The sequence below is a fragment of the Ursus americanus genome, chromosome 12 (assembly GCF_024610735.1).
Source record: "Ursus americanus isolate L20-20 chromosome 12, mUrsAme1.1.p, whole genome shotgun sequence".
In the NCBI taxonomy this organism is placed as follows: Eukaryota; Metazoa; Chordata; class Mammalia; order Carnivora; family Ursidae; genus Ursus; species Ursus americanus.
This window is the reverse complement of record NC_142138.1, coordinates 3,674,360-3,685,660: the sequence shown is the minus strand read 5'-3', so window position 1 is coordinate 3,685,660 and position 11,301 is coordinate 3,674,360. Positions and strand designations below refer to the sequence as shown.

General features: G+C 41.5%; 1 protein-coding gene across 3 annotated transcripts in view; it reads left to right on the top strand.

Annotated features, from left to right (window-relative positions):
• EIF2B3 (eukaryotic translation initiation factor 2B subunit gamma) overlaps positions 1-11,301 on the top strand; it is a 116,604-nt gene that overhangs the window by 77,326 nt on the left and 27,977 nt on the right. For all 3 annotated transcript variants that reach the window (XM_087865833.1, XM_045799700.2, XM_045799701.2), the window contains exons 6-7: positions 595-684; positions 10,250-10,377. In XM_087865833.1, the coding sequence (XP_087721959.1) occupies positions 595-684; positions 10,250-10,377 (218 nt within the window). The remainder of the gene's footprint in view (positions 1-594; positions 685-10,249; positions 10,378-11,301) is intronic.

The following is an 11,301-nucleotide window of genomic DNA, read 5'->3' as shown; positions in this document are numbered from 1 at the left end:
TGCCAAATCCTGGAGGAAAGCATGGCTGAAGTATGGCCTGAAGGAAGTAGGGCAGTTGGAGTAAAAGCAGGAAAATGTTAGTTATAAAAATTGTGAGGAGCACCTGGGTGGCTCAGTTGGTTAAGTGGCCTACTCTTGATTTCGGCTCAGGTCATGACCTCAGAGTCCTGGGATCAAGCCCTGTGTTAGGCCCTGCACTCAGCAGGGAGTCTGCTTCAGGATTCTCTTGCTCTGCCCTGCCCCCTGCTGTCACTCTAACGCTCGCCCTCTGTCTCTAAAATAAATAAATAAATCTTTTAAAAAAACAAAAAATTGTGAGTAGGAGTTTGTGCTAGAATAGAAGAAGATGACCTGTCAGTGATTTGATGGTTTACCTAAAGGCCTGATAAAGTGTGAGGTGGGGTTTCTATAAAAAGAAGAACTTTTCTGTGGTAGGGTCAAAACTGGTATCCACCATCTTGGTCTCCCCAGAGTAGGAGACCAGTGGGGATGGTGGCTTTGACCCTTATAAACTTTTTAATGCCTACTATCTAATAATAGGATAGAACCCATGTTACTTGATTGTGAGCCCCTTCTCTCTCATTGTTTTTGCAGGCACCCTAGAATACATTTCCACACAGGCCTTGTGGACGCCCATCTCTACTGCTTGAAAAAATACGTCGTGGACTTCCTAATGGAAAATAAGTAAGAAAGAGGGAGGTGGAGTCAAACTCACAGTGTTTAAACTACCTTGGTTCTTATTTAACAGTTTTAAACCTTGATAATGTTAGATAGCTGGTTTATTTAACAGTTGATTCTCGCCTTTGTTTTAAAAATGAAATCGTGTTACCAACATACTGTTATTTTGTCTGTATCACAGAGTCCCCTGCTTATATTGGGGGGGGTGCTGTGTTATAATAAACCAACAAAATATTTTTATAAAACTAATAGTACCTGTGATGCCTCTTTCTGCACAGTTCAGGCTCTTCTTCCTGCCTTCCTTCCGCAAGGTTGAGCTTCCTAGCTCTAGTGCTGTTTCGTCTCCAAGCAGGTGCCCCTCCCCTAGGCGATTATTTTATAGGTGGGCCTTCTTAGCAAAGGTTCAGAGACTTACCCAAGGAGAGGGAGAAAAAAGTTTCCTCCAGCTTTGGAAAAGTCCACCTCACCGAGTGGACTTTCACGAATACAGAGAAACAAAATTTGGTACTTTGTCTGATTTTGCTTTGAGAACAGAATTGTGGGCCTTAAGTAACTTCCCGTAGACTGTGTCTAGCAGATCATAGGACTTGCGTTGCCAGAAAAAACCTCCTCTGAGGTTGATCTCAAGGATTTTTTATAGTAAATGCAGTTAGAGTCCTCAGAGGAACAGGTCGGAAAAGATTTGGTAACTGCGTGGTTAAGGAGAGGAGCAGCTCATCTCCCTTGATGGCTGCTGAATGTGTTTCTGCCTTGAATAGCACTGATGGACTGGAAAGCAAGTAGGCTGGTACCACAGCCTCAAGTTCCCAGACCAGCTGAGGAAGAGAGTCTGAGAACCTGAGTTTAAACGCTGGCATGGCCCTGGTTGATAGACTTGGATATATACAGGAATATTAATAGGAGAAGGGGAAGTGTTCCTCTTGCCCAGTCTATATCTTGTAGCATCTTAACCCTCACCCCTGACTGCTACACCTGCTAAACCCCCTCAGGAAGACCCATGTAGAACCAGTGGTAGAAGAAATCATTTGGACTCCTGGAAAATTTTTCCAGGGATTGTTATTTCTCTATTCCCCCCCCCAGGACACCCTGTTGCCCTGCTCCCCTCTGACTTACCATTCTGTTTTATCGTTCAATCAACAAATATTTATGACGAGGCAGGCATTGTCCTAAATCAACCGTGGGGTCAATGGTAAATAAGCAGACGTGGGCCCTGCCCTCAGGAATTTTGCAGCCTAAGCTCCAGGGTAAATTGCAGAGACTTTGCTTTTTTTTTTTTTTTTTTTTAATTTATTTGACAGAGAGGCAGCGAGAGAGGGAACACAAGCAGAGGGAGTGGGAGAGGGAGAAGCAGACTTCCCGCTGAGCAGGGAGCGCGATGCAGGACTCCATCCCAGAACGCCGGGATTATGACCTGAGCCGAAGGCAGACGCTTAACGACTGAGCCACCCAGGCGCCCCGAGAGACTTTGCTTTTTAAATAGCAAGGAAACTTACACCAAGTTAGACATTAATTCAGGGACCTGTTTTCCAGTCACCAGTCTGGGCTATCTATATTCCAAAAATGAAGTTAACTCTTGGCTTTTAAGGACGTGTTTTTTATTCTCAAGTGAAAATGAAGCCCTGTGAAGTGTAGGCCCTGTGATGTGTTGGTAGAAATTTTTTTTTATTTTAACTACTTACTAGGGCAAACTTTACACAAATACAGAGGTAGAGAAAGGAATGTAATGGACGAACTCCCCTGTATCCATCACACAGCTTCAACAAGTATCAGTTGGTGGCCAGTTTTGTTTTGTATGTGCCACTCCCATCTCTCCACTGTCATGCCAGATTATTTTGAAGCAAGTCATTATGATGTAATTTCATCTGTAATTATTTCAGTTGTTATTATCTATAAACCCCTGCATATGTATCTGTAAAATATAAAGTCTTTCTATCTTTTAAACAAATACCTCCATGCCATTATCACAACTTAACAAACAAACAAACAAACAAAAACCAACTAACAGTGGTAGTATTAAACTACCAAATGGGATTTTAGCTTTTGGTGCCTGGATATGTAGACAGTTTTGCACCAGAGCTAGCTTCATCCTGGCTGCTGTGGCTCCTTTGTAACTCATTTGGCCACCAGTTGGCTGTTCCCACACCTGGCAAGTGTAGTGCAGTGGTATGTGCCTTGAGGACAAGCCTTAATTTGGTGATTCTTTGGCTCGTGGCCAGAAGCTCTGCCAAATGGGACTTTCCCAGAGCTTGCTGCAATGCAGAATGATACAGAGCCTCAGCTCAAACTACCTCCCCATCTCAGGATCTGTTAAAGAGACCCTTACCTCTTCATCCCCCCATCTACCCTTCACCTGTCAGGGTCATTGGAATTAAAGGCATTGTATTGAAAAGTGATAAATTTCAGTGTATTAGGAAAAGTATAAAGATACAACGGGACAAATTAGAATAGTACTCAAGAGATACTCTTTATTCCTAGCTGCAATAGTGGTGGTCTTGTCTAAAGTTGTGGGAGATGGGATTGAATAGGTTGGTGGGAACAGCATGTAGAAGGCTTTGAAAGCTTAACAGGGAGATACAGATCTTCAAACAGAATAGTCCCTTTTGGAATGAGCAGTGGTACAACCTGGCAGGAGAACACAGACCATGCTGGATGGGAAAGAGACTCCTTCAAGGTAAGTAAGAAGCTTTTAATTACCTGGTTATGAAATGATGACTCCTTTAAGGATGGAAGGGAAGAGGTACACCTGGTAGGCACAGCTTCAAGAAAGGACACTTTAGCGGTCTCCTGCTGTCTTTCGCCTGTGAAAGTCAACATTTTTGCCTGTGTTTTGAGGGGGGGTGGGGGCGGTTGTTACTGTTTTTCAGTTGCTTACATGTTAATGTCTTCCATCCAGATTCTTGAGATTAGATACCTACCTGGATTGCTAATGCATTCAATATATGCTTGGTGAATGGGATGAGAAGAGATGTGGTGATAGTTGAGACAACAGAAGTAATGTCATAGCTACGTCAGTAACATCGGTAGTGGGAGAAGAGATGAGGATTTCTGTAGCTGACCAAGTAGAAGAGCTATAGGCAGACCTGTGGAGAAAAGAAAACCTGCACTGTCTTTAACAAGAGAAGTTTAGTAACTGAGCTGTGTGACCTCGGATGGGTGTCTACTTTTCTGAACCCTCACTTTTCTCATCTGAAAATTAGGAATAATAGTACTTGACCCATATGGTTGTTGTTGAAAATACATGTAAAGAGCTGAGAGCAGGGGCGCCTGGGTGGTTCAGTCAGTTAAGCATCCACTCTTGATTTCAGCTCAGGTCTTGATCTCAAGGTCGTGAGTTCAAGCCCTGTGTTGGGCTCCACATTGGGTGTGGAGCCTACTTAAAACAATAAAATTAAAAAAACAGCTGAGAGCAGTCGTTGATGTACAGTAAGAACTCAAATCAATTTTTAATTGTTCACCTACTGTGTGTCAGTCACTGTGTTGCTAAAGAGAAGATACCACATTTACTGGTGGTAAAGATAAAAACATGAAGTTTCTGCTTCAGGTTCCTCACAGTTTAAGGAGAGGGGGACAGGTTAAACATATTATTACAATAAAATGTGGTAAGTAGTATTAGAGTATAGAGAGTAGTATAATAGTATAATAAAAGCATAAGGGAATTTGGGTTGTTGGTGAAAATGCTCCATCTCTTGATTTGGGGTAGTGGTTACAGTAGTATGCATTTGATAAAACTCATCAAACTGTGCATTTAATATAGATGTATTTAATATACACTACATTTCAAAAAATTTTTAAATGCTTAAGAGATGAGTTGGACTTACCATAATTTATTAAAAACTCAAAGCAACAGACATTTAACAAATACCCAGGCATATTCTCTGAGTGCTTATTGGATTGACGTAAGCCTATACAATCTCTCCAGCCTGTAGGGTGTGAACATGTTTATCTTTCTCAGGCCGTAAGCACCAACAATGAAAATTTATTCTCATAGCAGTTTTCAGTGTTTTTGTTAAGAAGGAAAATGGTATCACACAATACTATATGCCAAATACCTAGCTTTTAAGTCAGTACCTTTTAATCTAAAATAATTTCCTATATCCTATTTCATATTATATCTGTTTACTTTGAAGGGGAAAAAAAAAAAGCCTGAAAACAAAGCACAAAGTTAACTTAGCAATCACCTTATCCTCCCAATTACTGCTCTGCTGTGAGCGCTAAGCGAAGAGGTAAGAAAAGTCAAGCCCTTAATATTCTGCTCTGCAGACTTTAGTTCCAGGCCCTATAAAAGTAGGTTGCCTGTTCTACCTCTTTCCTAACTAATATTTTGAAGTACTGACTTGAAGTGGAAGACTTTTAAAGGATTTGCCCTTGTGATTTGCTTACAAAGACAGAAAAACCAGAATGCAAAAGTAGCCAAATGTTTCCTTTTGCCATGGGCATCATTTCTAGGCCTTCCCTGGAAGCTTATAGCCACAAGGAGGACCTGATAAGAGACCAAGGCAAAATGCTAAAAATATCAGATTTCAGCAGAACTAATAATCATATGTTTTTTCAAATGTTGGATTTTTAATGGTAGTAATATTAATAATAGAAAAACATATTTAGAGTTCATTACAATTCCAGATCGGGAAATCTCTAGTTTCTATGTCCAAAAAAAACAGAAGAAATTATTGCCAGCTGTCTGGCCTAGAGGGATGACAGTCATTTACACATTTACTCATTCATTTATTCAAATAAATATTTATTTAGCATTTCCTACATGACTGTCTATAGAAACAATAAGCAAAAAATTATAAATCCTGTGGAAAGTGCTATGGTTGCAGTAAACAGGATACTAGTTACTATGGTGTAGTGGAAAGAGTCATGGGCTTTGAGATAGGTATGGAGTAAGTTTCAGCTCTGCCAATTATAAAAGCCGTATTAACCTTAAGAAGGGTAATTAATCTGGGCGCGTGGGTGGCTCAGCCGGTTAAGTGTCTGTCTTCGGCTCTGGTTATGAACCTGGAGTCCCAGGATGGGGTCCTGCGCTGGGCTTCCTGCTCAGCGGGGGCGGCGGGGGGGGTCTGCTTCTCCCTCTGCTCTTCACCCTGCTTGCGCTCTCTCCCTCACTTCCTCTCTCTCTTTCAAATAAATAAATAAAATCTTTAAAGAAAAAAAAGAAAGATAATCTAAGCTCTAATTACCTCACTTATAAAATAAGGACAATAATACCTACCGTGAGGATTGCTGTAAGAATTTGAGATGATATCTATTAATTTCCTAGCATTACACTCAAAAATGATATGGATTAAAAAACAGTATATAATTGTCTTTGCTGTGAGAGTTCAGAAGCTAGAAATGTTATGAAAGGCTTCCAAGGAGAATGATATTTGAGAGCAGTCTTACAGCTTGATAAATTTTCACAACGTGAACACACCCTTGTAACTACTATTATAGTCAAGAAACAGAACATTACCAGATTTCCAGGAGCTCTCCTGCTACCTACCAGACAGTAACTATCCCCCACAGCACACAAAAGTAACCACTATCCTGAGCATTAAATTTAAGGAGATAAGATCAGATTTGTACTTTAGAAAAACCTCAATATAGAGGGGTAGATAGAAGGAATAAGACACATGATCAGATTATACTTTAGAGAGAGTATTCTGTCTACAATATGGAGGACAGATTTCAAGAGGTAAGACTGGAGGGAGGAAGACCAATTAAAAGCAGTTGAAGGAATCCAAACAAATGATGACAGTGGCTTAGACTAAGCTGTGGCAATAGAGATGGAGAGAAGTTGACAGTTTTTGAAAAGAGATTTAGGGCATAAAAATCAGCAGTGTTTGATGAATGGTTATGTGAAGAATGGAGGAAGAAGGAAGAGTCAGGTGATTACTAGATTTCTTGCTTGGGTGACTAAATGAATCTTCATATCATTAAGCAAGATAACCAGTGTTACCACCAGTGTTGGTGAGGGGAGGTTTGGGAAAATGATGATGGGTTCAGTTTTAGACACTGAGTTTAAAGTATCTGTGGGTCATCTAAATGGCAGGGTTCATCCAGCAGTTGGAAATGTGAGACTAAAGTCAAGGAGAGAGGTCTTGCTATGGGGCCACATTTGGGAATGAGCAGCAAAGAAGCCACTAAGTGATGATCTGTCTTGGGGAGATAAACAGCATGAGAAAAATCATAGGCAAAAAGAAAACTACTAAGAAACACCCAATATTTTAGGGGAGACAGGTATCAGAAATAGGAACAGATCAAGAGAGTGATGCCACAGGGGCGCCTGGGTGGCACAGCGGTTAAGCGTCTGCCTTCGGCTCAGGGCGTGATCCCGGCGTTATGGGATCGAGTCCCACATCAGGCTCCTCCGCTGTGAGCCTGCTTCTTCCTCTCCCACTCCCCCTGCTTGTGTTCCCTCTCTCGCTGGCTGTCTCTATCTCTGTCGAATAAATAAATAAAATCTTTAAAAAAAAAAAAAAAAAGAGTGATGCCACAGAAGGTAAAAGGAGAAGAAATAAGTAACGACTAATGGCTGGAATTTAGAAAATTTGAAAAATATAAAAAGAAAATATTATCCGTAATTGTACTGTGTGATAACTGAGAGAATTTCGGTGTATTTCTTTTCATCATTTTATTTATATATATATATACTTGAAATCATGCTATAAAAATAACTTGTTTTTTCTCATTATTTTTTTTTAAGATTTTTTTTTAAATTTATTTGACAGAGAGAGACCACAAGCAGGCAGAGCATCAGGCAGAAGGAGAAAGAGGCTCCCTGCTGAGCAGAGAGCCTGATGTCAGGCTCTATCCCAGGTCCCTGGGGTCATGACCCGAGCTAAAGGGCAGACACCCAAGCACCCCTGAATTTTTTTTTTAATCTGCTAGTTTGATTGGGGGAGAAATTACATCTTGTTTTATTGTTTATTTCTTTAAAAATGTTTTTTGAGGGGCACCTGGGTGGCTCAGTCGGTTAAGCCTCTGTCTTCAGCTCAGGTCATGATCCTGGGGTCCTGGGATTGAGCCCCACATTGGGCTCTCTGTTCAGCAGGGAGTCGGCCTCTCCCTCTGTCCCTCCCCCTGCTCTTTCTCTTTCTCTCTCTCTCTCTCTCACTTTCTCTTTTAAATAAATAAATAAAATCTTAAAATATATATATATATTTTTTTGATCACATATCTACTTAGGATATTAATTTTTTGTCCTATTTATAGCAATTATTTTGTCTTTAATTTGGTAGAGTTGTTTGTTTATAGCTAATAGTCAAAATCTGTTGTTCTCCTTTGTGATTTCTCATTTCTTGGAAGCATGTAATTCATGAGATGAGGCAGGAGTTTCTGGAAGGCTATGTATAAGAGGGAAGGGGGAAAGTGAGGTTGCCCAGGCCCAGGGCAGTAAATCCAGCTGCTTACCTTAGTCCCAAGGTCAGGACTTCACAAAGGTTCACAGTGGCCTGTCCCACTTCTTGGCATAGCATTGAGCTGCCTCTACTATGAGTAGGAAGCAGGAAGAGTAATTTTGTCCTCTGTAATGCTGCTGAGCTAACTGCATTATGGGAACTGACCTGATGCTGAGTGCCAGCAGAAGCAGGTGGGACCTGGCAGGACTGCTTCATGTCCTCTCTAAATCACTGTCTCATCTCCTTGAAGAGCTCTGCCCCTAGGGGCTGTGTGCCAAGGCTTGTTTACTTGCTTCTGCAGTGACAGTTCTGTTTGGCCCATAATGTAAATATCATGGCTCTGAAATCTCCCAGCTGTCCATGCTTTGTCATTTCTTCAAAGGGAACTGACTTGTTTTCCACCAGAGGGGGCCAAGGAACATTTGCTACCCACACTGGTTTGGTGCATTAAAAGGGGAGCAAAAGAGCTAAGAATAAGTGTTGTTTCGTTCTTTGTATTCATATGGAAATTTTTAATCTCCGTCAAAGGATCAGGAGAAAAATCACATTGAAATTCAATACAAGAGCTTCCAGCTTACACAGAATTTTTCAAAGATGTCTGACTTGATCCTTTAAAAGGATATAAAAACCATGAACTGTGTCGCTCCAGGGTTCATAATTTTGCTTACCCTCCTCAGCCTCTGCCTCTTGTCTTGCCTTCCTATCTACACTCCATCTGTGTGGTCCCCTGTCAGCCTGCAGAACTTCTTTGAATGGGGTGGGGGAGGGGGCGTGAAGTAGGCAACGGGGCAGTCGGGGTTTATAGGTCTGTTTATACATTAACCCCCCCCTTTCTGTCTCTCTCGGGCCACATTAGCTCATCTTTAAGAATCATGTAACTGGTCTCCCTGTCTTCATTCTCCTTGTATCAGGCCTATTTCTACTGCTACCAGAATTATCTTACAAAGAAAGAAAACTCATCAGTGTCACTTTCCTGCTTAAAAATCCCCACTAGCTTCTCAGTCCAGACTAGAGACTGCCACAGAAGGCTTCTGTGGTCTGTCTCCCTGGCTTACTTGATGACACTCATCTCCTTCTACCCTCTTCCTTAGATCAGGCTACTGTCTACTGGATTATGAATTCTTTGAAGTTGGAAACAGTGTATTTCCAAGGCCTAGCACAGTAACGGCATATTAATAGATGCTTGTTAAATCCTAAATAAATTGATTAGTGGTGTAAAATTCTGATAAAGTCACAGCTTGAGAGAAAACTAAAGATCTTGTGCTGGTCTCTCCCCCTTCGGTGCTTTTATTTCAAAAGCATACTCACTGTATTAAGCATTGGGTCCCTTCTTCGCTGTTATAGGGATTAGAAAGGAAGAAAAAAAAAGTGTTGTTTTCATAGTTGGTGTGATTGTCAGAATGTACAGATAAATTATTAGAATTAGTAAAATTGTTTAGCAAGGCAATCAGCTACAAGTAAAATACAGAGTAAATTAAATTTCAACAAACCAACAAGGAGAAAATAATTGTTTAAAAGGCACCGTTTATAATACCAACAAACAATGTAAGATACTTAGGATTAATCTAACAGAAGATATGCAAGTCCTTTATAGAAAAAAATTTTTATGTTTTTAAACAACTTTTTTCAGGGCACCTGGGTGGTTCAGTCAGTTAAGTGTCTGACTCTTGGTTTCTGCTCGGGTCATGATCTCAGGGTCCTGGGATCGAGAGCCCCACGTGGGGCTCTGTCCTCAGCAGGGAGTCTGCTTGAGATTCTCTCCCCCTCCCTCTGCCCTTCCTCTCTCTCTCTAAAATAAATAGATAAATCTTTGGAAACAAATAAATAACTTTTTTCAAGACTGGAGCATTCTTCCTTCAGATAGGTTATTGCCAGTTAAGAGTCAAGGCACCGTGTTAAAATACACTCACAAACACATGTGCATATACACCGTGTAAATTGGATGTTGTAAAAGACTATTTTCTGCATAAATTCTTATATTTAGTGCACTACCCTCCCACCTCCAGCCTGAAGCTGATAGAGAACTTAGATCTTCCAGTTCTCCAGAACTACCAAAGCCAGGCCACTTTCGATCTGTCAGTCCCAAGGTGGCACGACAGGAAGGAATTTGGCTTTTCCTTGGACGCAGAGTTTTTGATCCCATAGCAACCAGACAGTCCGATTTCTCATATTTGACCACTCTTTCTTCCTAGGTCCATCACTTCCATCCGGAGTGAACTGATTCCATACCTAATAAGAAAGCAGTTCTCCTCAGCTTCCTCACAACAAGGACAAGAAGAAAAAGAGGAGGATCTAAAGAAAAAGGAGCTGAAGTCCTTAGGTCAGTGCTTGGTTGCTGCAGTAGGGTAGGGGTGCAGCACCTTTGGAAAGAGTAGCTAGCCAACAAGGCAACAGCTTTTTATCTAACCACCGGGCAAGACAGGGTAGTGTCAGGCAAGACAGGGTAGCTGGCGCAAGTCCCTGAGCTCTGGGTAGGCTTGCTCAAGCACGTTCCGTCACTGTGCTCTTCAAGGATTGGTTAATCATGTCTTAAGTCCATTCTCTGGTTCATAGCCCTGGTTTGGCTGTGTTTTTCACTAGACTGTTTTGAGTCAACTCTGCCTCCCAATTCTCAGTTCCCCTATTCTCTAGGCTCTGGGCAACCCCACTCCTGACTATACTTAGCCTTTTCTGTCAAGGGAAGAAAGGTGAAGGAGTATACTGTTACAGTTCAGCCAGAGACCAACCAGACTATCTCCTTTCCAGGATGTGGGGGAGAGGTCTGTCTTGTTTGCGGTCATAACCCTGCCTAGTCCCTGGCAAGTCCTGGGGTCATAGTAGGTGTTCCAAAAACTTATTTATCAAATGAATAAATGGAGGCAGTATAGCATGATGGTTAAGATAGCGGGACTTGGCATCAGACAGACCTCGGTTTGAAATCTGACTCTGCCTCTTATTAGCTCTGTGACCTGAGGCAGGTTACTCAGTCCCCTGAGCCCCAGTTTTCTTATCATACAATAAAAGGTCTCACATGGTTGTTTTAAGAATTGAAAAACTGGGGCCCAGATAACTCTGGCTTCAAGTCCTATACTATTTCTGTCATCCTCAACTACTAGATATGGTAATAGAGGCTAGCAGCACAAAGCCAACGTGGCTGGTTGCTAAAGCCTGGACCCTTGCTTACTTTATGTCATGATTTACAAGAGTCCTCTATTTTATTGTCCCTAGTGGTACTTGATTATTGGTCACAGTTGCTTTTAGGACC